This window comes from Taeniopygia guttata, chromosome 2 (genome assembly GCF_048771995.1).
Source record: "Taeniopygia guttata chromosome 2, bTaeGut7.mat, whole genome shotgun sequence".
Taxonomy (NCBI): domain Eukaryota; kingdom Metazoa; phylum Chordata; class Aves; order Passeriformes; family Estrildidae; genus Taeniopygia; species Taeniopygia guttata.
This window is the reverse complement of record NC_133026.1, coordinates 17462872-17490741: the sequence shown is the minus strand read 5'-3', so window position 1 is coordinate 17490741 and position 27870 is coordinate 17462872. Positions and strand designations below refer to the sequence as shown.

Below are 27870 nucleotides of genomic sequence, written 5' to 3'. Positions count from 1 at the left end.
TTCTTAGACAGCATTGTGTCGAATCCTGTGCACACTCATGTTCCACTTGCAGCCATCTTCACAGCATCCTTCTGTTGTGTAAAAAAGTAGAACAAACTACCATAATTAATCTAAAGGTAATTCAGGAATGACTCATGTCTCCATTTTCTCACTTGCATGAAGTACAGTCTTCTGGTCATCTGGAATTGGGGGAGGATTTTCTGGACATAGGTGAAATAGGATTATCAACAGTAAGATGTAGAAGCAGGATGAGCAGAGCCCATGTGAAAAATGGGATAGGAAGGCTGTAAAGATTTTTTTATACTTTCCTTTCTCCAAAACAACAAGAACAACAAAAGAAAATAATGATGAACAGTAGAAGAAAATATCTGAGAAAGAAATGCAAAGAAAGGTGATTGACTTTGGAGAAAGAAAAAATAGTGTCTTTTGCTTTGGAAAAAACAGTTAAGGATAGCAACTGTCAGAAGAATAGACAGTATTAAATCTAACTAAGAAAAAAATGTAGATCAACAGAAGTGACTAAACTTGGCAGTTAAGCAGAGGTACTGGAGATGTGCAATACTTCAAGACATATAAAATTGACCTTTGAAAAGAAGAAAAAGGCAAGGCTGCACGTCTGACAGCAATAAAGTAAGATGTTGAGGTGAGTGGGGAACATGACAATTGCCAAAGTGTACAGTGAATTTTGTATGACTTTATTGTCATATAAATTGTCTCTCATGTACATAATGTTCTAAAGAGAATGGCATTATTGTTTCTGCAAATTTATGGGCGTTACTCTAGAAAGGAATGCATATAGGGGAAGAAATCACAACATTAGTCAAGACACTGAATACTAATGGAGAGAATAATAAGTATAGAACCAATAGAATTCTGAGAAACAAACTTGAATTTGTGAGGATAATATGTATATTGATCTAGAGAATAAAACATTGTGTTAGACAGCGTCCACATGTATGGTTTATTAAATACTGCCATGCTAACATATTTAAGAGAATGACAGAGAAACAGCTCTCAGAACTGTTGCTGGAGCCTATGAGATGCATAGAAAACGTTTCAATCAAATAGGAATGAAATGAGAAGCATAAGAGAAGAAAGGGAGGATGCTTTATGTTCCTGGAACATCTTCCCAAATGACAAGCTGAGCAAGAAAATGGCAGATAGTGGTTAAATTGATTTAGACAAACCACATAAAGGTAGTTTGGAAATTTTATAGCCCAAATCCCAAAACCAGAAGGAATTGAGAAGAGCTACATGGAGGATATCTTCTTCTGAGTGAAACTTCTTTTTTGTATGAGACCATCAGAGTGAGGATGGAGTGCTCAAACTAACACAACAAAGTGCAGACAAAACACAAATACTCACTTTCCTTTTTTCTTGATGGCTATTTATGACCTTCTACAAGTCACTGAAAATGACAAAACCACTGGCTGTCAACAACATGTACTTAACATGAACAAGGGGAATTCATACAGAACATAAGCATGGACAGAATTTCTGAAATTCACTGGCTCTATAATTGTATAGTACTAACTATACAACTACTCTGTCTCAATTTGAAGTTATTATTAACTTAAAAACTAATAATGATTCTTTTTGTTCTTTGCTATGCTATGCAGAAATAGGGACAATTTCAGTATATACGGATCTAAGTTTGACATCAAATATATTATACAACTGTAATAAGTATTTAATTGCAAAAATATATAAACTTTAAATCTGTGATTTTATCTAACATGTCTCATTTGCAAGGAGAGAAGTCAAAGTGGTATAGGAGCTTTTTGAAAGGTTACAGGACATATTTTATATATGGAGTAATATACAGAATGATTCCTGTCATTGGAGATTTTTGACTACAAAACCAGCTCCTAAGCTTTTCAGACAAAATATATGTGCATACAAATATAAGAAATAAATGGCAGTGCTACTCACAGCTCTGGTACAGCTGAACCTACTGAAGTTTCTAGATGCTTTAAAATTTACTTTGCTCAAATGTCAAAAATACTTGAAAATATGTTAGGAATTTTTATGGTATTATACAGTATGGTTACAGTATTGATACTAAGCAGGGTTGTATTATTTGTTCTTTCACCTAATCTCCATACATTTCCATTGCCATCTTGTTATGAAACAGATTTCTGAACAGTAATTTAGTATCTCCCATTTTCAAAATGGTTTCCCCTTTACAAACACTAATGATACATTTTACCCAAGTGAGAATTTCAGCTTTAAAGTAATTTAAAACTAACTATTTTACTATGAAATCAGATACTGAGAAACTTTATGTTCACTACTTACATGATTAAAGGAGAGATTTTTAAATTATATTTTTTCTGGACAAAGCATTAGAGTTTAAAGATATATCAGGATTCATTCTTCAAGTATCTTAATTAATGATTTGTGCCATGGAAAACTTCATTCTTGCCTCAGTGACCTTCTTCACAGAAGAATAATTTCAAACGGGGGATGATTTTCTTCAGGCAACAATTTGGGCAGTTTGGGTCTGTATTCCAACTCTCATAATATTTTTCTTTTTTGTGGTTTGGGTCATTATACATTTCTGCCAGGCTTATAATAATTTTGTAAACAAAAGTATATTGTAGAGAAGTACAGAGGAGATATTATTTTGAAAAGCTATTAACAGAGCTAAGAGTTATTCCTTAACAGCCTCTTTCTAATTAGCTTTTAAAATTTTTTGCTTTCTTTAAGCTTTCTCAGAAAAAAACCCCTCAACTTTATTATATACCAGCATGTTCACTCAGTAATCTGTTTTTCCAATAGGCAGCAAACATGCCTTAGTTCTTCACTAAGATTATAGGCTAGCTGAGGTTCCATGCATTATTACTTAATGAAAGGCAGTTCAATATCAAAATCTCAGAATCTTTTCTCTGTAAGTTTCAAAACTGTTTACATTTACTGATACTTTTCAACTTTACAGAAATTTAATGGAACTTATGTTCCAAGCCCACACTTGTGCTTTTGAAAACACCTTCCATGATCAGTAAGTTAATGGGATTTTAACTTGGTATATTAATTTTTCAATATAATTACACCTTTCTTATTAAATACTCCAAGCAGGCAGAGGAAGAACACAGCTTGCTTGATAGCAAAGAAGTTGAATTCTCTGAGTAAGTCTTCAACTAATTCACTCAGTGACACTGGATAACTACTGAACCAGCAGTTTTAAAAGCCAGCAGCTAAAGAGAGGTACTAAAAACACTTCAAGGAAAAGTTTTACATGGCCTGTAGGAGGCTCTGAATCAGCCCACAAATGGCTGATTAGTAAAATGTGCTGAGTATTTGCACTAGCTGCTGAAGTCAACAACAGATGGAGGAGTTGGCATCTGTGGACATAAGGCCACTCCTTCACATATCCAACTTTAGACATGCAAGTATGAGCATTTGAGCCTGAGCTTTGCATTCCAGCTTTTCAAACAGTAAAGTAAGTCTTAAGGGAACCCTGTTCTCACGTGTTCTAGAGAAAATGCTATTTCATTATTCCTATTTCCTGACACATCAGCTGTGTCACAGACAGCCCCACATACAGACAAACACCAAACAGGCCCTTGGAGCTTTGCTCCCCTGGCAGTCCCATCTTCCAGCACTGGGCTCCCCTCCTGAGCAGCAACTTATCCCCACCCACCCAAGATCCGGCCGCCTTGCCCAGCTATCTTAAACAATGCTGCTGCTCAGTCTTCTCCCCAACTATCTCTCAGCCTCCCAACAGCCAAATTTTGTGTCCTAGTCCATACCTGGGAACAGGAGAGCCATGCCACTGAGAAAAATATTACCAGGATTTCCATTGTAAGAAAACAATTTACTTAATTTTTGGTAAGAGCAGGACTTCATAGGGTGAAATCTTCCTTCTCTCTCATACACATGTGGCCACAGATAAATATACAGAAGTCTTGCAAAAAATGTTTTGCTCAGTAAATTCAAATGATACTGGAAATATCATGTCTGGAAATAATACTAATATCTGCAAACATTAATCAAGGAAATTTGGGATTGGAAGATGGGGAAGGAGATCTGGGTCTGGAAGTTTAGAAAGGGCTTGAGCTATGTTCAGAAAGAGAAATGTTAAGTAAGATGCACTGCCAGTTCTGTCTGTGAGGTAGAGAAACATATGCAAAATCATCATAGAAAAACAGGTAACTCCAGTGTTTGAATATTAGAAAGGAGCAAATTAATTAATATTTCCCCAGAATATGATTAACGCTTTAGTGGTAATTTGGAAACAACACCAAGCAGGAGTATTTAAAAGTGCAAATTGAGTACATACATATCATTAAAATATTCTGAATATAACAGCATTTTTAAAATTTCAGTTATAGTTGCATCAAACCCTATTTAATATTAATTAAATATTTAAAGTTGTTTTCCTCTTCTTTTTCCTGTGTGCTATAGTACAACAAAACTGAGTTTGCTAGCACAACAAAAAAAAATGTTTGCTAGTGCTCCATTTGAGTGCTTTGAAGAAACTGATATTATCTAGAACCACCTAATAAAAGAGTGACTGCAAATACAGTACAATAACAAGATAAGTATTATGTTGCCTTAATGCATAAGTAAAGAATCCATTTTTTGACCATTTGGCACACAGACCATTTGCCTAATGAAATCAGCTTTCCTTCCTCTTCAAAGTACTGCTTTGTATTACCATGGTTGGATGAAAATGGTCTTTTCACTGCCTCAAACCACTCTCTCTCCTTATCACAAGACTCAAGCTTAGTGCAGATTCAGTCATATAGCCAGCCTGATGCTGAAATAAAAAATCCCATTTGATTCTCTGAGTGAAAGGCTCCACAACTGAATTTTGTGCAGTAGGCAAAATGGTATTAAACTCATATGCTGAATTCAACAGATATGCACTGTGCAGTTTGCTTGTATGCACCCATTGAGGGCAAAAAAACCCCAAAAAACCAAGGCTCCATGACATAAACAAGCTAAGGGGAAACATTACAGCACAAATTTTGCCCACAATCACACTGATGGTACATGTATAACTACTGGGAAAGTCTACAAAGGATGGAGAGGCTACATTCTGACCTTTTTGGGCATCTGCAATCTGAAAGCAGTGGCATCACAGAAATTTAATATATTAGAATAAATAACTTTGATTCCAGTATTAGTATCTGACAAAAATTATATAGCTCGTCTCAAGTATTTTTAGTGAATTTATTTTCTTTCTTAAATATAGAATGAACAAACCTTGCCAGTCAGCTTTGACAGATCATCTCCTCCAATTATCTGCATATCTTGCATAGACTGATCATTCTGAAAGAAGAAAGATAAAACTTTGAAATTGGTTATAACAGTACAAAATAAAAATATAAATGTTATCTTTTTTTTTTAAATCTTGATTACTAGTCTTAGTTATGAATATTTCCTAATGCTTGTTAGTATTGGTGTACAAGAAAACCGTACTCTCACTTCTTCCTGTGGCTTCCTGCATCTCCTGCTTGTTTTCAGCCAACATCAAACTCTAGGGTTTACTGGACTAGAAAAAGTTGCATCTTTCTTTTTAAAATAGTGTTCCCTTGCTTGCTATTTCTTAGTATGACAAGGGTTGAGTAACATATTTATCCCTTTCAAAATGGGAGGACAGGAGCATCTCAACACTTGACCAAATACCTGTAAGCACATTCTTGGTCTGGAACAGTTTTTGGAAGCACAGGCTAAATGTGCTTACATGTCAGCTCTTTTTGGAGGAATTAATCTTCTCCAGGGGAAAAAAGTTTTGCAAAATTTATCACTTACTACCAAAAATATTTTCAGTATGCTATACAGTTTCCAGAGCTTTGTTTATTCAATTGACTCAAAGATAAAATCCTTGAGGTCAATTACTTAAACATGGCCAATGAGGTTGAACCAAATGCAACAGAATAGTATCTTTTGATTTTCCTGTTAAAAAAGTTATTTTTTGAAGAATTCCTTTTTTGCTGAATTTGTTTTACAGACATTTCTAGTTGAAATTCCTTTTGATGGAAAATTCTCAACCAGCACTAGCTCCAATTTATTATGAGTAGAACACGAAGTTAAGATCACATAAAGGAGACACATGGAAGCCCTTCTTTTAAGGCAAGACAAAAGAGGCCTTAAAGAAGGTAGCAAATTAAAAAATACACAGTCATGGCCAGGCTATATGAACTTTTCAGAAAAAGCAAGAACAGAACCATAGTTAATGTGGGTTTTTTGACAAATTGATGCATGTGCTAATCTAATATTCCTACCCATAGGAAGATAGCATTAGTCCAATTTTAATAATAGCTCCAGTACCACAATGTGACACTGTGGTTTACTGGTGACACCAGGAAGCTTCATCATTACAAACAACTGACAAATATACAATACTTGAATTCTCTGCTTTTATTACTAAATCCAGTGGTCTGAAGCCAAATCTTTTTCCACAGGTAAATAGTGGCACATGGGGACTTAAAATGTGGGTAAAGATCTACTGGACTAAGGGATTTATAGCTGTTCTTCTTCCCTTCCCAAAGCAGGACAAGCAGAGGCATCACTCAGAGGGTCAGAGCTGCCCCCTGTGCAGATGGAACCACACCCGTCCATGCTCACAGCCCAGGTGGCAGAAGTCTGGGGACTTCCAAGCACCTTTGCAGATATTTAGCCACAAGCAATCTGGTAACCCCAAGAACTATTTGTGGTCCTCATGGGAATGGACTGTATAAATTACTACAGCCTTCCTGAATAATTGTAAGCAAAGGTTTTTGAATTGCCTAGAAGAGAATTTCTCCAAGTTTGCATTCTGCAGACCCACCAAAAGGCTCCCTGGCTTTCACTCAAGACTCTACTCTCCACAAAACTCTCACACCACAGCTTTGTAAGAGGTCCTGAGCAGTCACTGCTTTAAAAGACAGTTTTTAGACCTGCCTTCACTTTTTCTGCACCGGATCTGGGAGCTTTAGATAAATTTCATGCTGCTCTGATCCGTTTCCTGGGAAACAGAGCTAGAGCAGCAACGAAGGTTACATCCCATATATTTTCTAATATAAGTTTCAATATTTCTTTTATTTTTGTAAAGAAAAACAGGGAAAAAAAAAGTCCAAACAACAACAAAGCAAGTAACTGATTTCCTAAGAATATTATTTTAAAACTAAGTAAAAAAATGGAGATTGAGAAGATTTTAAGTTCAGGCTTAAAAGCATAAGTCTTTTGTTGTAAAGCAAGACAGGTCACTCTTCAAAAGTCAGGCATGTATTCAAATCAAGACTATTAAAAGACTATAAAAAGCAGATTGTTTCTAATATCTACCACAGCATGTGTAACCAAGGCACTGGCAAAATATTTTTTCATTTCCAAATGAGAAAGTGTAGAATTTCATTAGCAACCAGCACAGAAGAATTACTGAAGAGGCAGTTTGCCCTTAAGCTGCTAGTCGAGAAAGAGAAAGAGAAAAAAGATAACAGTGAGGTGCAATGATTAATGAATTTATTTATTTTTCACAAAAAAACCCAAAAACCTTTCTTTCTACAGTATTCACAGCAGCACTGTTTCCTTTGCATTTGGTATTTCTGGCTTCAGCTGAAAGGAAGATGCTGAAATAGCATCTTCATTGCTGGCAAGCAGCTAAGCAAACACAAAAGCCATTGAGAGCAGGGGGATCACAGCATCCCGTCAATCTCTGCATTCACACATCGGCTGTTGGGACACAACTGCACACATTTATGAAAATCCTGCTGTTCTGAGTGGAGAATGAGTGCTGGCAAAGGACAAGGCTGAGTATTCATAGTGCCTAAAAACCATATAATTTTCTATATGGTTTTTTATATGCAGCTCAGAACCCTCCAGACAAGGTATTTTCAGAAAAAAATTAAAGAAATTCCTTGCATTACACTGGAGAGCAATTCTCTGGCTAAAAAAAAAAAAAAAACCCACCAAAACTCAGATAATTGATTTTAATGCCATTTATAACTATCTACATTTATCACTTAACTCATGTTGTAAAATACATACCTGCCAAACAGCAAGGCTCAATACTATGATGTGACATTACCCTGATTATAATGTTCACATAGATAATTTGCACACTATGGTTGCCATGGGAACCTCTCAGTGATTTTTTTTTTTTCTGAATTCTCAGTTTATAATCTCAAAATAACACTGCACTAAATGTTAAGTATAAAGTACAACGAATGTCAGGAAAGAAATAAATCTTCTTCATTCAGTATGTACATACACCTAGTATGTAACCAATTAATGTCAATTCAGAACTGTTTGTCTAATTTTCATGGTCTCACATCATTCAGAGCTTCTTTCTTCCTTTGTGAGTTGTTCCAACTGATATAATTGAGTCTCCGAGATTTCTTTAAAATGCAGAAATATGAAGTTTCATTTTCTGTCGCCCAAAGTTCCTCAATACTTGTTTTCTAATATCCCTAAACCCCATCAACCCTTTTTTTTTTTTAAAGATTTGACACTAAATATATTGGCTTGGATAGAGACAGCTCTAAATCACACTATATTTTGGGTAATGTAGCACAAAATTTATTGCAGCTGTTTCTGACAAGACATGATGCATTGTGTCACATCCCCACACCTCATCCCAAGCTATATTTCTTTTTTTTTTTTTTTCCGCTGCTTAATAAATCTGCATTTTCCAGAATAAATCTCAATTTCTTTGGTTTTAATTACTGGGTTGTGGTTTTTCACTTGTTCATCTTTGTTTCATAATTTTAGTTAATTCTAGGAATACTTGATTAATTAAAGCAAGAATTTTATTTCCACCACCATTTTTCATGGCATACAAGATAAAATTTTAACTTTCTATGTAGATTGGAAGTATACATATTTAAATTCCATCTATACTAAGTCATGTGTTTTGAACTGGGTGGGGCACAGAATTATTACATCTCTTTTACATCTCTTGAGATCAACACTTGGACATAGTTCAAGTTACAAGTGAAATGAGTTGGGTGGTCTCAGGGAAATTCATTATAAACACCATTGCTCATCTGAAAATTGCACCAAACTGTGAACATCTGTTACTCTTCTGAAGAAGCAGAATCTGGAATACATTAATACTGGGCTCAGTGAAACAAAGCTTCTTTAATCATGACAAAAGAAACAGCTTTAACAGAAGAGAGCAGTAAATGCATAACTAAATTATGAAATATAGACTCAAGGTCGTTATCACACATCTAATTATTACAGTCTGCAGAGTTCATATGGAATTTCTTAAAAAATGTGGTTATCTTTTTCTCCCAAAATTCATCAAGGCAACTCAAAACAAAGAAGAATGTGACCATCAGGCCTGTTCTATGTTGGTTTTGTCCCCTTGGGTGATACAGCAGATCCTCCAACTTGGGAATTCCCATTCGGACAGCTCTTTCACTTGACACCACCATTCCACCTCCTACAACTGGGTTTTCCAGGAAGGTTTTGACCAAAAAGAAGTCAATGACAGACCATTCAGTTGTCACTTGGATCCTAGTATGCAACTAAATTGCTTTGCAACCTGCCTCCTGAGAAATACTTCAAAATATGAAGAAGTTGCTGGGGAAGTGTCAATATAGCATCTACAGGATCTGTTAACCTATTCTGGCTAATAGGTAAAGTCAAACTGATATACAAAGTGCAGGCTATGAAATATCCTCAGTGAATCAGCAGCAGTTGAGTGGTAGTATATAAAATGCTGTACTTAGAAACAACATCCACTTGAATCAGTGATGTGGACCACTTCCCAGTAAAGACTGGAAAGTTTGCCTTCCCTTACCCAGAATCAAATGTATACCAAAGGCCAGACTGCAACCTCTGGGGTACACCCACATTCAAAATAGTCAAATGCCAGGTCGCTGATACATTTTTAAGAGGTGCCTTGAATACCTTGCAAACAAGCCAACAATGCTGAGCCAAGTGGGAATGGAATCCAGTAAACTGGCACACACCCACTGCCAGAACACCCCCTTTCCTGCAGGGACGCACAGGTACATATGCACTGAAGCACTGACAGCTTTGAGCAGCTCTGCAAGCCTTAAAGCTGCCTTCCTGAGCTGGCCACACACTGACTGTGCTGCACTGAGCCTGGCCTTACTGCTGTGCCAGGATAACAGATGACAGCAAATTTGAAACTGCTGCAGATGTACATCTAGCAGAGTTCTAGCTATCACAGTGTAAGACATATTTTACTTCTGTAGGGGTAGATCTACAATGTAACTCATGTAAAGATTTACTTTTTTTTTTCTTCTATTTCTTCCTTGTTGTTATTCCTTAACTAAAGTTCCACCACTCAGGTTTGGAACTGCTTCAAATTCAAGCTAGTTTATCCAGTTCCAGGGAAGGCCAGAGTTTTGCAATGAGGAAGTTGGCTTCGGACAGGGAAAGGCAAACAATGAACTTACTGACAGCAAGGTACTCTTTATCAGCTGACCTGTGGTAACACCTGGCTATATTTCTTCCCTACAGTAAAAGTAAGGCACGTCATTCAGCTTAAACAACACTCTGGGAAACAGTAAGTTATTAAACATAATAAATGGAATTGCTTGTAATCATCTGTTCAGACACTCAGCAAATTTTTTGTGTTCCAAGGCTCATTCATGCCTTCTCTGTATTAAATCCAAGGAAGGCAAGCTATCTTAAAAAAGGGCTGAACTGTCATAAATTGAATAACTCAGACTGGTTAACTTGGCTAATAAAGATTATAGACAAGAAATTATTTCACTTTTAATTTCTGATTTAGCAATTAAATTTTATATACTTGCTTAGCATTGGTTAAATGGGTTCTTTTATTTAAGAATGAGGCAGTAAGATTGCAACACTACATACTACCATATGGCAGAAACAGCACTTGAACACTTAGAAAGATCAGCAAGAACTGAAATCAAGAACATATGATAACAAAGATTTTGACTTGTATGTATATCAGAAACACAACAAATCCTCAAAAACTCAGGTTAGTTTTCACATACAATAGTCTTGTACTCTAGCTTATTTTTATTCTCTAAGATAATATTTAAAACATAGACATTAAATCTGTGTATGTTCCAGGAAGAGAAAAGGTATTAGCAATTTCACAGGGCTCTTCAGTCATATAAGGTAAGGTTCAGATCACATAATTTTTCTCCAGAGATGGGAGCAAATAAATTTTAAAATTTACAGGTGAAAGAAAAATTTAGGAAGCATACCCTCCTGAACTACCACAGTCCTACACAGGAACTCCATTTAGGCTGCCAGAAAGCATTGCTAAGAGTGTCTACTTTTGGTGACAATAATGTAATACCAGCCTACACACTTGGAATAGCAGACTTGGGATGCTTTTCCTCCTCAGCTCCATAAGCCAAAGAGCATAAGGAAAATTCTCTTCCTGCTATGGTAATGCAAAAGTCATTAAGGTCATCAATCATGCTATGGCCAACTATACTGGCCTTGGGTAGGAAAATGTCCATTTGGATTCAAGTCCACAATAACTGGAGTATCTGTCTTTTGCCCAATTATTGTTTAGCATTAAATGCATGAACATTACAGCAGCGGAACTAGATGTCATGTTTCTCAGCCTCAGCAGAGGATCTTAGCCTGCCAGCTCAGACACTACTAAATCCACATGTATGATCTTACCCCATTTTTAAAATTGCATTGTGAATTAATGATCAAAAGTAAATGAACATTGTGAAGAAACATATAATGAGTTTGTAGCTCTGTACTAAAAATCCTATCCACCTGGGGATTCTGGAAGCACAAGAGAAAACAGCTTTCTCTAAAATAACCAGAAAGTGCTAACCTTCTGACCCTGACTATAATTAGTTCCTAGAATCTGGTGATAAAACAGAGATAGAAGAAGAATCTTGAACTTTGTCAAATAGCCACAGGCTGAGAAAACAGATAAATAGGTGTAAGCAAATTCACAGAAGATGACTCTAATAAAAACTTCAAATGCTTAGTCCCTTCCAGCAATCTGGAGCTTAGTTTATCATTGATTCTCAGAAATCAGTAGACTCCTTTCCATACTACTGCGTTTACTCCCTGGGCTAATGACAACTTGGAAACTCTTAACAGCACCCATATTCTTTGTGAATTTTCTTGCACAGTTGTTTTATAGTATCCCATCTTTAAATATTTTAACTTCTGTCTATCAAATGAAGAGGGAAAAGAATTTTATATCTGTCACACAGATCAGCAGTGCAATTACAGAGGAGTTCCTGTTATTGCCATATTTCTTTAGAGTAACCCTTTGGTCTACGCCTCACTGACCAACTGGGGTGTGACACTGCACAAACACTACACATGTTATGATCTTTTTTAAGAAACAGCATTTAAGATGCCAGTAAAAGGGAGTCATCAAATTCCTTGAGAAAAATTAGAACCCTCTGGCTTCTTTTAATTTATTTTGCCCCATTTCAGATCTTAATACAAAAAACTCACATATTAAATGGTACTACTAGCATACAAGTAACGTGATATTTTTCCAATGCATAAACACGTCACAGTACTTTCAAACTCATCAGATCTTATTTTTATAACAGGATTAATGACCATAAAGTTCTGGACCTATCTTACATGTAAGATCCTATCTTCCTGTCACTATAAAATCCATGAAGCAGGATGACATATAGTATTGTTGCAAATGCCATAACTTAATAGTAGCTTGGTATATTTTTGGCAGAATATGAACTAAACTAAACTTCAATATTTTAGAAACCACTGCTATACAACAAATACTGTATCCAGGGGAATCTAATTATTTGAAAAGATGAACAGTTGGATGCTTCTAATAAAGTCCCTTGGTGCTTTGAATCTGTTCTAAAAGTGGCCAGTTTCAAAAACATCTACAGTCTTATATGTTAAGATTTCAGGAACCTGGGTTGCTTAAAAATACTAAAAATTTAAGCTCACAAAAAAACCCACTCATAGAAAAAAACCTTAAGAAAAAGGAACTTAAACTCCATTTATACATAGTAGTTGTACCCTACGCAATATACTGTAGCCCAAGACATTTATTTCAAATTAGAAGACATTTTTCAAAAGAAAATATTACAGCTTGTAAGAAAAATGTGACCCTTGGGGACACAAATTTCTCAAAAAACATTAGAAAATACCTCTATTTGGAGTTTGTATTAGATCTGAAATCCAAAAGAGCACAGTACCGACCCACAATATAGGAAAACAAACTTTTTTTAAATTTAAAAAATAATTCCATAGCTAAAAATCATATATCAGTATAAAGGAAGGTAATACCTAAGCTGGAAACTATAGATAAAAATGAAAAGTATCTTAAAAAGCACGTAGTTACTTGCTTTAATATGCTCCATAAACACTTTAAAACAATACTTTAATATTTCTGAAAAGTTGTAGGACAGCTCAGTATCACTCTGCCTTCAGTGCCACATCTGCTCTAGTTCTGTCCCCATGGCAATCAGGCCACTTCCTACTCAGTTCTCCCTCGGCTGAGTTGTTTGGTTCCCCCAAATCTTTCATACGTGAGTCACTGACACACTTACTCATACTTTAAAAAAATCACTGAGATTTCAGATGGTGCTAACATATTCAAGTGATGTGTAGGTGTATTATCTGATGCATAGAGTTACAAAGATCATCTTCTATAAGTAAGTTTTACATTAGAGATAAACTGGATAAACTGACTGATAGACTTATAACCTTTCCTGAACTATGCCCACAAATTAACACCTACTTACATTAGAAGGAGCCAAGCCCCTAAGCACAAAATAAAACTGTATGGTTTATTTTAAATAAAACACTTCCTTTGAGAAAGAAATGAATTAAAGCCCTCATATCTCACAATTCTACCATCACATTAAATAGAAGCTGTAGATGCCATGTAGGTGAAAGGAGCACATTTGCCTCCAGACCTAAGAAGTTTCAAGACCCTGACTTTTGAGTTCACATTTTTTTCTACATAGCATGGCCTTCTTCAGTTTATCTGAGAACACTATGAAAACTAGGCTGGTACACAAATATAACTAGAGTTGAAACATCCACACTCTCATACCTTTGAAGAGCATCTCTCAGGTAAATCAGTGGGTGAGTCTGAGGCTTGCACACATGGCAGTGAGGGTCCCTTGACTGTGGGCAGACTCTTTCTTTCCAGCAAGAACTGTGCTGACTAATGAATTTACTGCCCACAAGCTGTCCCCAGCTGCTTGTAAATCTCCCTCTGGCAGGGGCTACTGAGATGCATATGTGCATCTGGGCTGCTAAAAACAAATCCAGCAAGCTCAAGTGGTCCAAATAGAAATTCTCTTGTAAGCGGTGTTACCTGGGCTGAAACAAGTTAGGGAGTGCTCAGAAGCAGCTGAGCTGGCCAGTGTGACTGCCTGGAGGGCAATGCAACCCCTGAGGAATGGAGACAGTCACTGTTCTAGCCAGTGCAGGTGCAATCAGAAAAGAGACTCCAGTGCCTGAGTTTGTACACCAAGCTACTGTATCTGCTGTACAGATTAACCTGGCAGGAGAGTTTACTCTCAAAGTGCCTCAATTGTGCTGCTACTCTCATAACACCACCCACAATTTAATGAAAGAGACTGTCATTCTTCTCATTACATTTTTGTGAATTTCTTTTAAAATTTCATCAGCTAGCTGCAAGAATAAGCCTTTGGGATAACTTTCACTACTAACACATTTTTGGCTATTTCTCTGAAAAGTTTGTGTCTCTGCAGGTGATATTTTGCAGTCAGACACTGCTGTATGTTGATGTGGGTTTTTTTGTTTCTTTCATGAAGAATATTCTATACTTAAGTCTTAACACTTGAAAAGGAACATTTGGACAGAGTTTGGAGAACTGTGAATTGTAGTATCTCCAAACACTCAATTCACAAAAAATATGATCTGTTTCCACTGTTCATCATCTTCTTAACCATCTCAGGTCTTACTAAATTTCAGAAGATAACTGAAGCATAAGAGATACAAGGGAGAGCACCAATGCCTGCTTAAGATTTGGGACTGTCTTTGGCTTGGAGCACTAAAAGACCTTTTACTTACTTGTTTTAGCAGGTCTGAGCATCTCATGGAACTTTCACTCAAAAAGATACTACTGCTTTGGGATGTAAACACTATTTTATCCATTCATAGACAAAAAAGAGCAGAGAGATGAAATCCCTTTTGCAATTCAAGGAGCAGATTTCCCAAACCTCTCATCATTAGCTTGCCCATAAGACATCTGTCTGACGATACCATCTACAATCAACAGAATATATTTCTCAGAACAGCAACAACCTTGACACTGGTAGCTTCTATGGACTAAATTAGGTCATGCTTCTGCTGCCATTAGCATTTTAAACTATATCATGCTGCAAAATTCTCTATACAGTTGTTCACTTTCTGCAGTGGTGACTGCAAGACATACATCTGAAAAAGGTTAAGAGTATATTTTAGTTTTTGAATGTCTAGCACACACACAACCTCTCTCCAAATTAAATAAACCACAAATCACTAATTTTCAAATTAAATTACACTTTTGCCTAGACTGAAGTTATTTATTTGCAGGTCAAATGTATAATGCACAGATAATTAAGAGTCCTGTGAAATTATGGTAGAATTTGGCTTTAAAGCTAACAGGAATTAATTCCATCAGGTAGGCTTCAATTTGTAATTCTTCCCTGACTACTCAGCATCAATGTGATGATGCAATCATCAGCTAAACTGTGTACATGAAGCAAAATAAAGGGAACTCACAACCTGCCCAAAAGAAAATTTGTAAGTACAAAAACTAATGTGAATTCTCTTTCATCTCAGCATGTATATTTTTTTCAAGAGATCATAGTTGTGTTCTCCTGTGTGACACAGCAATGAAGATAAACAATCATTGTAGCACTGGTGCAGGGTCTGGGTATAGACATGTATCACTAAATGCAAGCAAGACAGTTGTTCCTTCTGTGTTGTTAAATTAATAATAGCATTTGGAGGTTACTTGCTTTTGCAGCATCAGGATTTCAACATATCATTTTTAAATGCAAAGTTCATCGTGATCTTAAAAAAGCCAAGTTACATACAGTAAAATTATACTGAATAAGAATAGGTTATCATTAAAAGTAGAACTGTATATTTTACACCACTCTGATTATAGCCTGATGCTTCATTCTGTTGAGTCTTTTAGGAATTAAGTACACTCATTTGATGTGTGAGAAGGAAACCTGCATGGCAGAAAAATAAATTATTATACTCCATTTACCAAGCTTTCAAATTACTCATTATAAAATCCCTCTGTTTCCTTACTCCTACAGCAGAGAGATTTAGCAAAACTATTGACTGAGATGGCTTCATATAGCAAAAACATTCAGATTTCTATTAAACAGTGCTTGTTTTGTTGCTTGTTTTCAGATTCTTGCAGCACTAATAGTCCTGTTTTTGCCAAGACTAATAACCAACAGTTGTAAATATGTTTCAAACAACTGGAGGCTGAAGAGGAAACAGATCATATCAATGAATTTGTTTGTGAACAGAATTCACTGCAACCATTGTGTGTGGATTACAATTCAGCAGTCACATTTTTATAATTTTTTTATTAGTTATGTTTTGGAAACCGTAAATAATGTACTCATTTGAAAGAATTGCATGAATTGACCAAATCTACAGAATCCTCTGGAAGTTTCCTCTGAAGTTCATTCATATTTGGAGCATCTAACACATCTCTGGGCAATGTGTTCCAGTGCCTCACCAACTTCATAATAAAAAAAATTTCTCCCTTCTATCTAGTCTAAACCTACCCTCTTTCAACTTAGAGGCATTACCCCTTGTCCTATCATTCCATGGCCTTGTAAATGTCCCTCTTCACCTTTCTTGTAAGCCCCTTTCAGACACTGGCCATCTGCTCTGAGGTCTCCCCAAAGTCTTCTTTTCTCCAGGCTGAACAACCCCACTGAATCAGTCTGCCTTCCTAAGAGAGGTGCTCCAAACCTGTGATCATGTATGTAGCCTCCCCCAGACCCCCTCCAAAAGATCCTTGTCTTTGCTGTACAGAGGACTCCAGAGCTGGATAAAGTGCTCCAGGTGGGGTCCCAAAGTAATTCAAAATAACAGAGTTTGTTATAACAGTGTCATTTCAAAATAACAGAAATGGCTGCTCTTCTGCCACTTTAGTCCACACATATAACCAAATAAATCACAAAAGACTTCAGGAAAAGTAGCAATCTCGTTCTTCATTTACCTCACCATGGTTTTCAGTGAAAAAAGGTTATTGCCACCAAGATTCACTTGTCCTTCCCTAAGATGTGAGCTTTACTATAATATCTATTCTATAAAATATAGTAATTAAGAGAATTAGATAGATATCAATGGATAACCTTATGCAAATACTAAACATTTTAAAGAACGGGTAGCAAAGCATGTAGAAAGCACACTGGTCTGACTAATAAAAGTGTGTGGTGTTTCCTCTCTCTTCCATCAGTCCCCACCACCAGTTTCAACAATGACTCTTAACGTGATTCCTTCTCTTAGCTTTCATCATTGAAAGACTAAAGAAGTCTTAATTCATATGCATTTACCTTCTATTGAGAGGCTGCTGAAAACTTCTCAAAAAAGTCTGCATACTTCCTCTACTTCTTCTAATTTTTTTCAATGCCATTTAAAAATTGAGGTTTCACTTAAAGGTCACATTTGGCAAATCCATGGAACAAGATTAGGTGATACTGCTGCATCTCTTAGTTGTGGATTAGACTTGTTAAGCCAGAACATCCTCTTCTCTCTGCAGCTGTAATTCAGCCTTTACTTTTCAGCTTGTCCTAAATTGTGTCTTCCACACTTAACAAAGATAAGCTCTAATTATTGTTTATGAACAGTCTACTCTTCTGCTACCCTTCTTATAGTGTATGTTTTTACTAAAACATATACTATTCCACCCTTCTTTTCATGACATCCACATCCTTCTGGTTTCTTTTGTTCATTCTCTCTTTTGGTTCATCCTCAAACATTCTTTCTTGTCTAGTCCTATCATTTAATTCAAAATGCCCTAATAAAACATCTTCCTAATGTCTCTATTTTACTTCCCTAAAAGTAAAATAGATTCTTCCTAATCAGCTCTTTAATCTCCTGAAGTTATCAATATCATGAATGTATTATGGAATTTCTGGATCCACCATCTCTCCTGCTAGGGTCACATTGATGACATTCCCAATTCAACTTCTTCCGCCATTACTTTTCATCTTTAACTTCAACATACCATGCTTCTGAAAACAATTTTGAAATCTCCTTTCAATCTGAAACCCTCACCCATTTTCAACTTCAGAACTCTGATTCCCTGTGGAGGAACAATCACTCAGGAAAAAAATCAGCATGCTAAAAATGAAATATAGTAAATTTTATTCATCCAGTTTTAAATTCAAAAATCTCTGCCGTCAATCCCACTGTTCCTGAAATATTAAAATCCAATATCTTAGAACCTAATATCTAAAAAGCTGCTAAATTCTATCAGTTCTCATGTCAGTGTTTCCAGAATACAGTGTTTTCCCCTAAAACTCGGCATGCATCTTTCTATATATTCATCGTATTTCTCATGAGGATTATTGTAGTGCTTCTTGCTCTACCCACTATACTTCTTGCCTTGCTACTCTTGAGTTCATTCAAAGAAGTGTGTGTTTTCTCTTCTCCACCTCTTAAAACTCAGAGCTGCTGCTTTTCATTTAGATTTCCATCTGGAAAATTAATTTGATTTTCCTCTCCATCTACTTCCTTTTATGCTTAACTTTACATGATGCTTCCTATCTGTTTACTCCTGAAATCATATTTTCTGTCAACTTGCTTTCTTTTAACCTGCCCCTTGTAAAATACAAAGTTTCTCACAAAAATGTAAAAATATTCAGGCACATATAACAATATTTTGCAAATCAGATAAAACCATACTGATTATGGCAGTACAAGTAGCAACTCATTATCCAGAGACACTAAATTTACTATGCTTTTTTTTTTAATCAATTCACTTGCAGGAAGAAATCTTACAAAGAAGATTCATGCCCAGCTTTCAGCTACTTAATATGAAAGCAAATCCTAACATACTAATTAAGTATAAATTCTGAAGTCTAAATCCTGTAATATCATGACAGGTTTGAAAAACAAAGAGCCATATAAAACTGGTCATATTTGCAATCTCCTTTTCCTGTAATCATGTCTGCATGCTAAACAGCAAAGTACAACATTTTTCACTGATACTTGGTAGTTAAGGGGTACTTTCACTGATGCCAAGATTTGACTTTGGGTCCCAATTACAGCCCATTTTTGCTAGCCTGTTAAACCAAGAAATCCCACTTTGAATTACAGCCCCTAAAAATCAACTAACCTTTCAATATTGAAGCTGGAATGAGACAATACAAAAATCCCATGAGTTTGAGCTGAAATTAGTTTCTGGATTTAAACAGCTGGAGGGGGGAAGGGAGACATGTCTGAAGGAAGCATATTGAGAGCAGCAGGACTCCCTTCAGGAGAGAAAGAGAGAACAGTTAGTAAAAGGAAACAGGATAAATAATGTGAGAAGAACCGTGTCTGTGAAATGAAAAAGGTATAAAAAGAGAGGGCAGTGATAGGTCTTACTAGAAAGTGGAACAGAAAACTCAGAAGAAAACAAAGGAGTGAAACCGGTGATGCTCCAAGATTTTAAGTAGAGTCTTATCTCTAAAGCTATAATTGTTGCCTCTGATTAGAGTGCAAAACACTGAGGAAGACATGTTATTACAGAATAAACTAACATGGAGATTTGGGAGTTTCGTATAAGGCCAGGATAAAGAGTCTCTCAGACTAGTGAGTTCCTCAAGTGATCTGAGCCCAGCTATGCTGACAAGGGGACATTCTCCAAAACCTGCAATTGCACAGGACACAACAATAACTCAAGATGCAAAGGTGCTTTAGTCAGCATTATGTTTATGCATATCTCATGGACTGCATCTACCAACATTAATGTAATTTCAAATTTCTACTGCAGTGTCATTCAGCTTCTCAAGACCAGACAGGTATCAAGCACTGATCCAAGCACTAAATCAAGGATGGCTTCAGCCTCACAATACATGACACCAGTTTGGAAGTACATACAAGAAAAAAGAATATATTTTCAAAAATGCAGATGCAGGCACTAGTTCTTGGGAAGGTGCTACCTTTCTGACATAGCATGAGAAAGATAGGACCCAAAATATGCACAGCCACTAAATGCTAAAATTATCTAGGACTTAGTATTGGTAATTGCACCCTTGCATAATAAAATTCTTAGTGCTGTTTCAGCTTGATATAACATGCTTTTACATTATTTCCTAAGCTAAAGAGGTGAAAATTTACACACTTTTGCAGTACACATCTCCTGCCACTCATTGGTTATGGGTTAGTATGGCTAATAAGATTTGACCCCAAGGAAAGAAATTTTAGAGCTAGGATATCTTCATACTTGATAGGAAATAACTCTGTAGGAAAAACACATGCATTACCTACATGCCAGATGCAAAATAAAACCCAATTTAAGTAATTCCCCTATTTCCTCAGCAGTGTTACAGAAGTGCTATTATAATCACACAAAAAAAAATTGAGTGAAATTTCCATGTGCCATTATGTGAGACATTATATAACATTATAATTTATTAATTATTTCTGTAATACTGCTGAATACCTAGAAAATGTATAATATTAGTATTTCACATGTGCTTCATAGAACTAATTATTGAAACAGAAGTCCTAGGACCAAATCCTAACCAAATGGCTATAAAAGGTTCTCATTCACCTTTTTTCTCATAGTGAAAAAAAAGTCAGACCAGATCTGTGAAAGTTAGAAAAAGTTTATAGTCACTGGGGTCAGAAGAAAATGCAAGCCAACAAATTGTGGAAAGGCTGTAGAGTTAATGTGGGAACTACAGGATATAGAAAGTTGCATTTCTGCAAGACACATTATTATCACTCTATTTATGTAGTGTGCTTCCTCAGACACTTCTACAGCTTAATTATAGAAATGCTACCTCACTGTGAACCATGCACTGCAGGATAGGATACAAATTTATAACTTCTACAATAAGACATTGTAGTTAGAGATTCTGAAAAATGCTGGTCATCTCAGTATCATATCCTTAGTGACACAGATTAATTATTATTGCATAATTTCCTCTGAAGATAACAGGAGGGCTTGATGATTACTTCAACACTGGATTTGATTGAATGGCTTGTTTCATATTCTTGTAGAACACTATCATCATCTGGTGGTATATTTTGCTACTATGTAAACTGCATGCTATGAAGATGAAAGCATTTCATTTACTTAGCATTAAACATTTAGAAGAAGACATAGATTTTACCACCTTGCAGTTATGCCAAACTATGCGGGGGTAAAAAATGCAATAAATGAAATTAACTTGACAGAACTGCTGAGGATTTTGAGAACAAATGCTGTCATTTTACATGAATGAAATTTGAATACTTCTCTGTCCAGAAGTAAAAGACAGACTAAATAAAACAACAGAGGGCAAGGCTGCTTCATATCCTTATTCTTACTATCTACAAAGTATAAGGGATATGAGTTTTTTAAGAAAGCCTCACAGGTTTTGCAAACAAAAATATTTTTCATGCAGTTTTCCTTATAATTGGAGGTGGAGATCTCACATGCAAAAGTCAGTAATTTATTATGACATTCAACCAGAATCTACATAAATCAGTTGTTGACTTACGTGGTAACTTTTCAGTCTAACAAAATCGACTTTCATGGAGATGAACCTTTCTGAATTTCTGCTGAGATTTTTAATGTGCTCCACAAGATCAGCACAGAACTTGTAGCCACCTTTGAGGACACAGAGAACCACAATATCATTGTCTCCAATGTCTTGCATAATATCTTTTGCCAGTCGTTCTGTCCTGCACAAAAGAAAAAATTAGAGATAAAATAACTTTAGATGCAGATGCTCTAAGTTCGTGGTATGCTTTACAAACACTATCATGAGTATAAAGCTTGATTGGCATTGCTTAAGTAGCCTGACTTCACAGAAGCACAGAGAGATTTAGGTTGGAAAAGACCTTCAAGATCACTGAGCCCACCCTTTGACTCATCACCACAATGTCAGCTAGACCATAACAGTAACTGCCATGTGCAGTCTTTTCTTGAACACCTCCAGGAATGGTGACTCTACCACCTCCCAGGATGGCCCATTCCAGTGCTTGATAGGGTTTGGATCCGGCTCACAGATAGCAGATACAAAGTGATGGATGTAATATGCAAAGCACTTGATTCTAGTTGACCTTAAATGCATAAATTCCCCAGCTATACAAACAGGACCTACACATCTCAGCATGGTTTGGGCTCATAAATATGTCAGAGACTCGAGAGAAAAGAATGTGAACTAGCCTTCCATTTTACCTCACAGGAATTATCAGTATAAAATATACCTGTACAAACCCCTAACTTGTTATGTTAGTTACTGCACAAGAACAAGTGGAAGATAGGGAAAATATTTGAAACTTTCATGCTGATAGTCTTTGGAAGATGCTACCCCTACAGTTTTAATAAAAATATACATAAAAACTAGAATGAAATAGAGCATCAGTGAAAAGCTTATGAAGAGTGTATATTATCACTATTCTGTACAGGTCACTGCTTTGCACAGCAGAAATGAAGAGTGCAAAGAGCTTCAGTGACTTGCTCAAGGTCCCACACAGGAAAATAATCAAGCGAATGCCTCAGTGAGCCTGGAATTGTGGGGTTCTCAACCAAACCCATCCTTTCGGACAATTCTGCATGGCAAACACAATATGGCAGATGATTGGAAACAAAGGGTACACATTTCTGCCATGCAATGCTACATACATTTTTAAGATAAAAATAATAAATATTAATCTTAGTAATAAATGTAAATAATATTAACTTTAAATATAGTGTTTCTTGACCCCCAGTAGGGTACTGGGTCATTTCTAGATGTAATGAAGTATTAACAGAAAACTTTAAAATGTCATTTGATGTTTTGAGGAAAAACAGCTCAGCGAATTATATTTTGTTAACACTTCCACTGGAATATTATTTGATAGCTCTCTGACTTAAATTAGTAGTATCAATGAGAGAGGACTTGTTGACAGGATAAAATTTATTAAATAACCCTATAATTTATCCCATATATTTGATTATTACATTTTTCAGGTTTAGTTGTTTTTTTTCTTTCTCTATCAACTGTAATACAGAAATCAATTTGCCCCTACGTAAGTACATTGATTGATCTTTAGTGAAATCTGTGCATGGAGCAGAGAAGAATAAGCTCTAGACTGATGATAACATATTAAGTATGAGAAACAGCTGTTGCTACATTTCCACATATTTTATTTTTAATGCTGTAGCAAATTCCATATGGCAATAATTAGTATATTTTTAGATGAGAAATAGAAGAGATTAGAAAAATTACATCATCTTATTTGAGCTGAAATATATAATTCCTTTTAGTGTTGTAAAAATTAGGATCACTTACTTTACTGAAGATTAATAAAATAGTATTTTATCATCTTTATCAAGTCTGAGAATGGGGAAAACCTCTCATTAAGAAACATTTATTTGATTAATTTTTATTTTTTATATTGTTCCTCAGATTGATTGCAGCTAAAATTTCCAGGAATTCCAAAGACCACTTTGTATGTTAAAAATGTAGGCACTCCAGGACAGACAAAAATGTACTAATTTAAATTTCTAAATAAAAATATCCAAGTTTTTAACTTATAATATTTTATGAGAAAAATCATACATGTACTGTATATGGATGACCGCCTTTATAAAAAAGAATAATACTACTGACCAAACAATTTATTTAGTAACATTCAAGCAACACATACCTGTCAACAATAATGCCATGAGGAATGAGCACATATTCCAGGTCACCATAGTAGTGTTGAGGGTAAGTGAACAAATCCAGACTGTATCCAGGCCAATTGTCTGAAATCTGAATATCAAATAGTACTGTCAAGAACACTTCATGGTGTTTGACCTTATGTAACTGATACAAAATCAGCATTCTAGTATGCTCTATTGAATGAATTTATTGTGTGCCATAACTTCTTCCAGTTACAATTTGCTATTTTGCTTTTCCCATTAATTATTTTGCTTCTCTGTATAACTCAGAAATCAAATGCTACAGCTTTCTCCCTACAGAGTGTGGGAAATGTCACCTGAAATTACAAACAACTAGACAGACAAAGGAAATATTTAAGACTAAACTAGTGGCAAAAATAAGTTTCTAAGTACTTTCAAACTCAAAGTGCAAATATATAGTGCCAGTAAGAAGGGATTTTCCAATGGAGATTCAGATGTTGGAATAAAAGACAAAAAATTCTATATTAAAATTGTACATTTCTAGTTTAGAATGACTTCAAGTTATAAATAAATAGGTAACTATTCTACAGATGAAACAGCACATTCAGAGAATAATTTATGTGGTTCATGGATGATATCTGTACAAATCAGTGAAAAACTGTACTTCTTGTCAAAGGTGAGGTTGTTAATTTAGATGTCATCAAATACAAGTGGTTACAAAATGTTTGCATCTCACCTCACTATGAAAGTAGTCTGTAAATCCATATATTTACAGAAAAAATGTTTTACAGACTTAATATACATTGGTTTTGTAAGTATCAGAATACAGAGATTAGATCTCACAACATACAATGGTGGTAGAGATTAAGAAGGTCAAAAATTAGCCAACAGTTGAAGGCTTCAGAAAGCTATGAAATGCAAAGTCACCAGCACAAAAACTAAACAAACTCCAAAACAAACATTTTCCCTATTCCTTATGAAAGACAAGACTTTCAGATAAGACAGGTTCACAAGGTACCTTGAAATCATTGCAAAGCTTTGCTCCAATACAGGTTCAGGATAAAAAGCAACACCTAATAGGTTTTCCTTACAATCATATTCCTCAAGTCACACATTTTCTACAGCCTGGCTACAGGAATCTTGATCACAAGGAGAAATGGAGGCAAACTTGCCATTGTGCAGTGCATATCTTAATGGCATTTTTGCTACAGTCTTTAAAGGACCATCACTGAAATTAATCCCTGCTTACCATTTTATAGTAGAGCAATAAATTGTTCCTCACAGTTTTGGCTGAGATAACATATTTGACGCTGAGCTGGTCCTCCACATCCCCTCTTCTTTAACTCAGACACAGCCCTGCCTCTTGCTGTACTGAAACACTGTTCTGCCTTATGGATTTTGAGTTGCTTGGGGGCTTTTTTTTTCATATTCATTGACAGTTACAGGCTCCTTGACTGGCACATTTTCTTAACTTTACCCAAAATTTTCTGCATCAAAAAAATTACTCATTGGCTACTGAATATTTGTCCATGAAGAGCATGACTGGGAGAGCACTGGAATCAATTAAAGCTTTTCCCCTGACTTACACAAGCCTTGAAACTACACAAAAGAAAAAAAAGTTACTTAGTTGTGTTCCTCATTTCCATAGAAACAGGAGATTATAAATATCCTCCTTGGCAAGCTTTTTATTAGAGAAAATCTTGCCCCAGAAACACTTCTGCAGTCGGCCTGGAAAGACTATTTTCCCATCTACTTTTTCAGTGCATGAGGAAGCTGAAAGTTTTTAAACATTTTGTAGCAATGAACGGTCTGTTCAAAAGCATTTTAATGCAAACTGAAACAATTTCATTAAGTATTACAACACCCACTAGCAACCCCTGTCAGTGTTGCTTACTTCTGCATTCTTGGCAAATTGCACGTTTTCAGTGTGATGCAGATCAAATTAAATCGATAGAAATTGCTTTAGAATTCATACAACCCAATAACTTTTACTTAGGCTACAATAAGTCCTTTATAAAACAGGATCAGGATGAAATTTTGATTCTCCCATTTATCCTTCTAGAATAGCAGAACATAGTGTAACTCCATTTATCCTTCTAGAATAGCAGAACATAGCGTAACTCTACAATAATATTGAAGTTCTTGTTTACAAGTGCTTGCTGGCATTTGACAAATAAGATGAAATTCACATGTACTTTCAAATTAATTATTTGTCTGATATAATAACCCTATTTCATACTCTTCTTTCTTTTAAACAGGCACTTCCCAACAAGTCTAAGAAAATCTCATTTATCCTAAAGATATTCACAGTGTTATGCTGTAAGACAATTTTCAAATAATTGTAAATTCTTATGACTATTCTATTTGAGAATTTAAAAATGAAGGAAAAAATTCTCATTGTTTCAGAAAAATAACAGTGTTCAACTGGATAAGTAAATATATATATTCTAAATACATTGGCATATTTGTCTGTAAAACATTCCTACAGTGAAATAAAGACCTACTTTTAAAGTTCAGGTTTTGCATGTTTGAATAGTCCAGCAGATATTCTTCAGTAAGTCTTTAAAGAGTCTATGTGAATGGATACAAAGAGGAATACAAATACATGGCAATATCGAAAAGCTTTCCCCTGAGGCCTAAGAGACAAGCTGAAGACATTCAACACCTTTAGAAGAATGTTGCTCATTTTCTTGTCTGGCAAAGTGAGCACAGGTGAGGTTTGAGCTCAGTCCTCGGCTCCAAGCAGCATGAAGCAAAGTCCAGCTTTTGTAACTTAAATGATGCTGCACTGGACTTACTGCTGGTTGGGTTTTTTGGGAGTTGAGCAAAAAAATGAAATCAGTGCAGCAGAAGATGGTCATGCACATTCATGTCTGACTTTGCAATAACCTCCTGTTGCTTGATGATACGCACAGTCACCCACTTAAAGAATGTAATTTATTATACAGGTGTCAAGAGATGTGGCTGATGTGTGGTGTTTTCAGACAGAGCTCGAATACACGGCGACAGGTCCTTCAGGAGAGGGATGAAGGAGATGTTGGAGTGGACAGTGTGACCACTGCCTACACAGAGCGTCCTGTGCCATGATCTGGGCAGCTGACCCGTGAACTTTCTGTTAAAATCCTAATGCCACATTGAAATAAGAACATACCTAAGGTGGTGGCAGTGATGGCATTTGCTTCACAGGAGAATCAGGTGTGTCTCAGAATAAGGATCATATTCGTTAATTTTTGCACCATTTATCCATCCCTACAGGCATTTCAAACGCATGCCAAGGCTCGGGCTATTTCCCACCCCAGCAGAACACGGGCAGCCCAACCCTCTCCCAGAGGCCTCGCACAGTTCCGGTGGGAGAAAGACACCTCGGGATGACCGAGGATCCTCATCCCCGGTGCTCAAGGAGCCTGGGCAAGCACAGCCACGGCCCCGGGGCCGCTCGGACCGTGTTTTCACGGCGGAAGCCAAAGGCACTGCTCAGCCCAGCCCGCCCGTCCCGCTCCGGCGGCCGCAGCGGGGCCGGGGCCGCGGGCGCGGCGGGAGCGGCGCGGGGCGAGGGGTGGCGGCCCGAGCGCCGGCCGGGGCCGGAGGAAGGGAAGGAAGGGAAGGGAAGGGCGCGGAGGTTCAGCACAAAGTGCCGGGGGACATCGGGGAAGCGGGCCGGGGAGCGGGGAGGCACCGCGGCCGGCGAGGGGCGAGCGGCCGGGCCGAGCCGGGCCGCGCTCCGCATTTACCACAACGCCGCGGCCTCCAGCGCTGCTGCCGCCCTGCCCGGCCATGTTCCTGCGCGCCCGCCCGAGGGGCGGCGGGGGCGGGGCCGCGCCGGGGAGCGCGGCGGCAGCGGGCGCTGTGTGGGTGAGGGGAGAGGGGTGCGGGGTGAGGGGTGCGGGGTGAGGGGAGAGGGATGCGGGGTGAGGGGAGGGGGATGCAGGATGGGCGGTGCGGGATGCGGGATGCAGGATGCACGGTGCGGCGCGCAGGATGGAGGCTGTGCGGGTATAGGTACGGTCCGAATGGTGAAAAGACTTGGGCAGGGCTGGCCAAGAGGCCTGGCCTGAGTTAATGGGTAATATTAAGCTGGTGTGGTTTAAACTGCCGTTTTAACAGGATTTTCTTATACTCCAGGGAAGAAAAAATGAAATTTCCAACAGTTCAGTAATCATACT

At 36.9% G+C, this 27870-nt stretch overlaps 1 protein-coding gene across 5 annotated transcripts in view; it reads right to left on the bottom strand.

The window, feature by feature from the left end:
* Positions 1-27542, bottom strand: part of PRTFDC1 (phosphoribosyl transferase domain containing 1) — a 42868-nt gene extending 15326 nt beyond the window's left edge. For 4 of the 5 annotated variants that reach the window (XR_005979328.2, XM_030264494.4, XM_030264495.4 and 1 more), the window contains exons 1-4: positions 27439-27542; positions 23731-23837; positions 21594-21777; positions 5212-5277 (exon numbers count right to left, since the gene is read on the bottom strand). Coding sequence is in view for 4 of the 5 variants with exons in the window: in XM_030264494.4 (XP_030120354.4) it covers positions 5212-5277; positions 21594-21777; positions 23731-23837; positions 27439-27483 (402 nt within the window). In the remaining variant the exon portion in view is untranslated. Of the gene's footprint in view, positions 1-5211; positions 5278-21593; positions 21778-23730; positions 23838-24956; positions 25045-27438 lie in introns of those variants that run through there. The other variant, XM_030264497.4, reaches the window with a different exon arrangement.
* Positions 27543-27870: the final 328 nt, after the last annotated feature.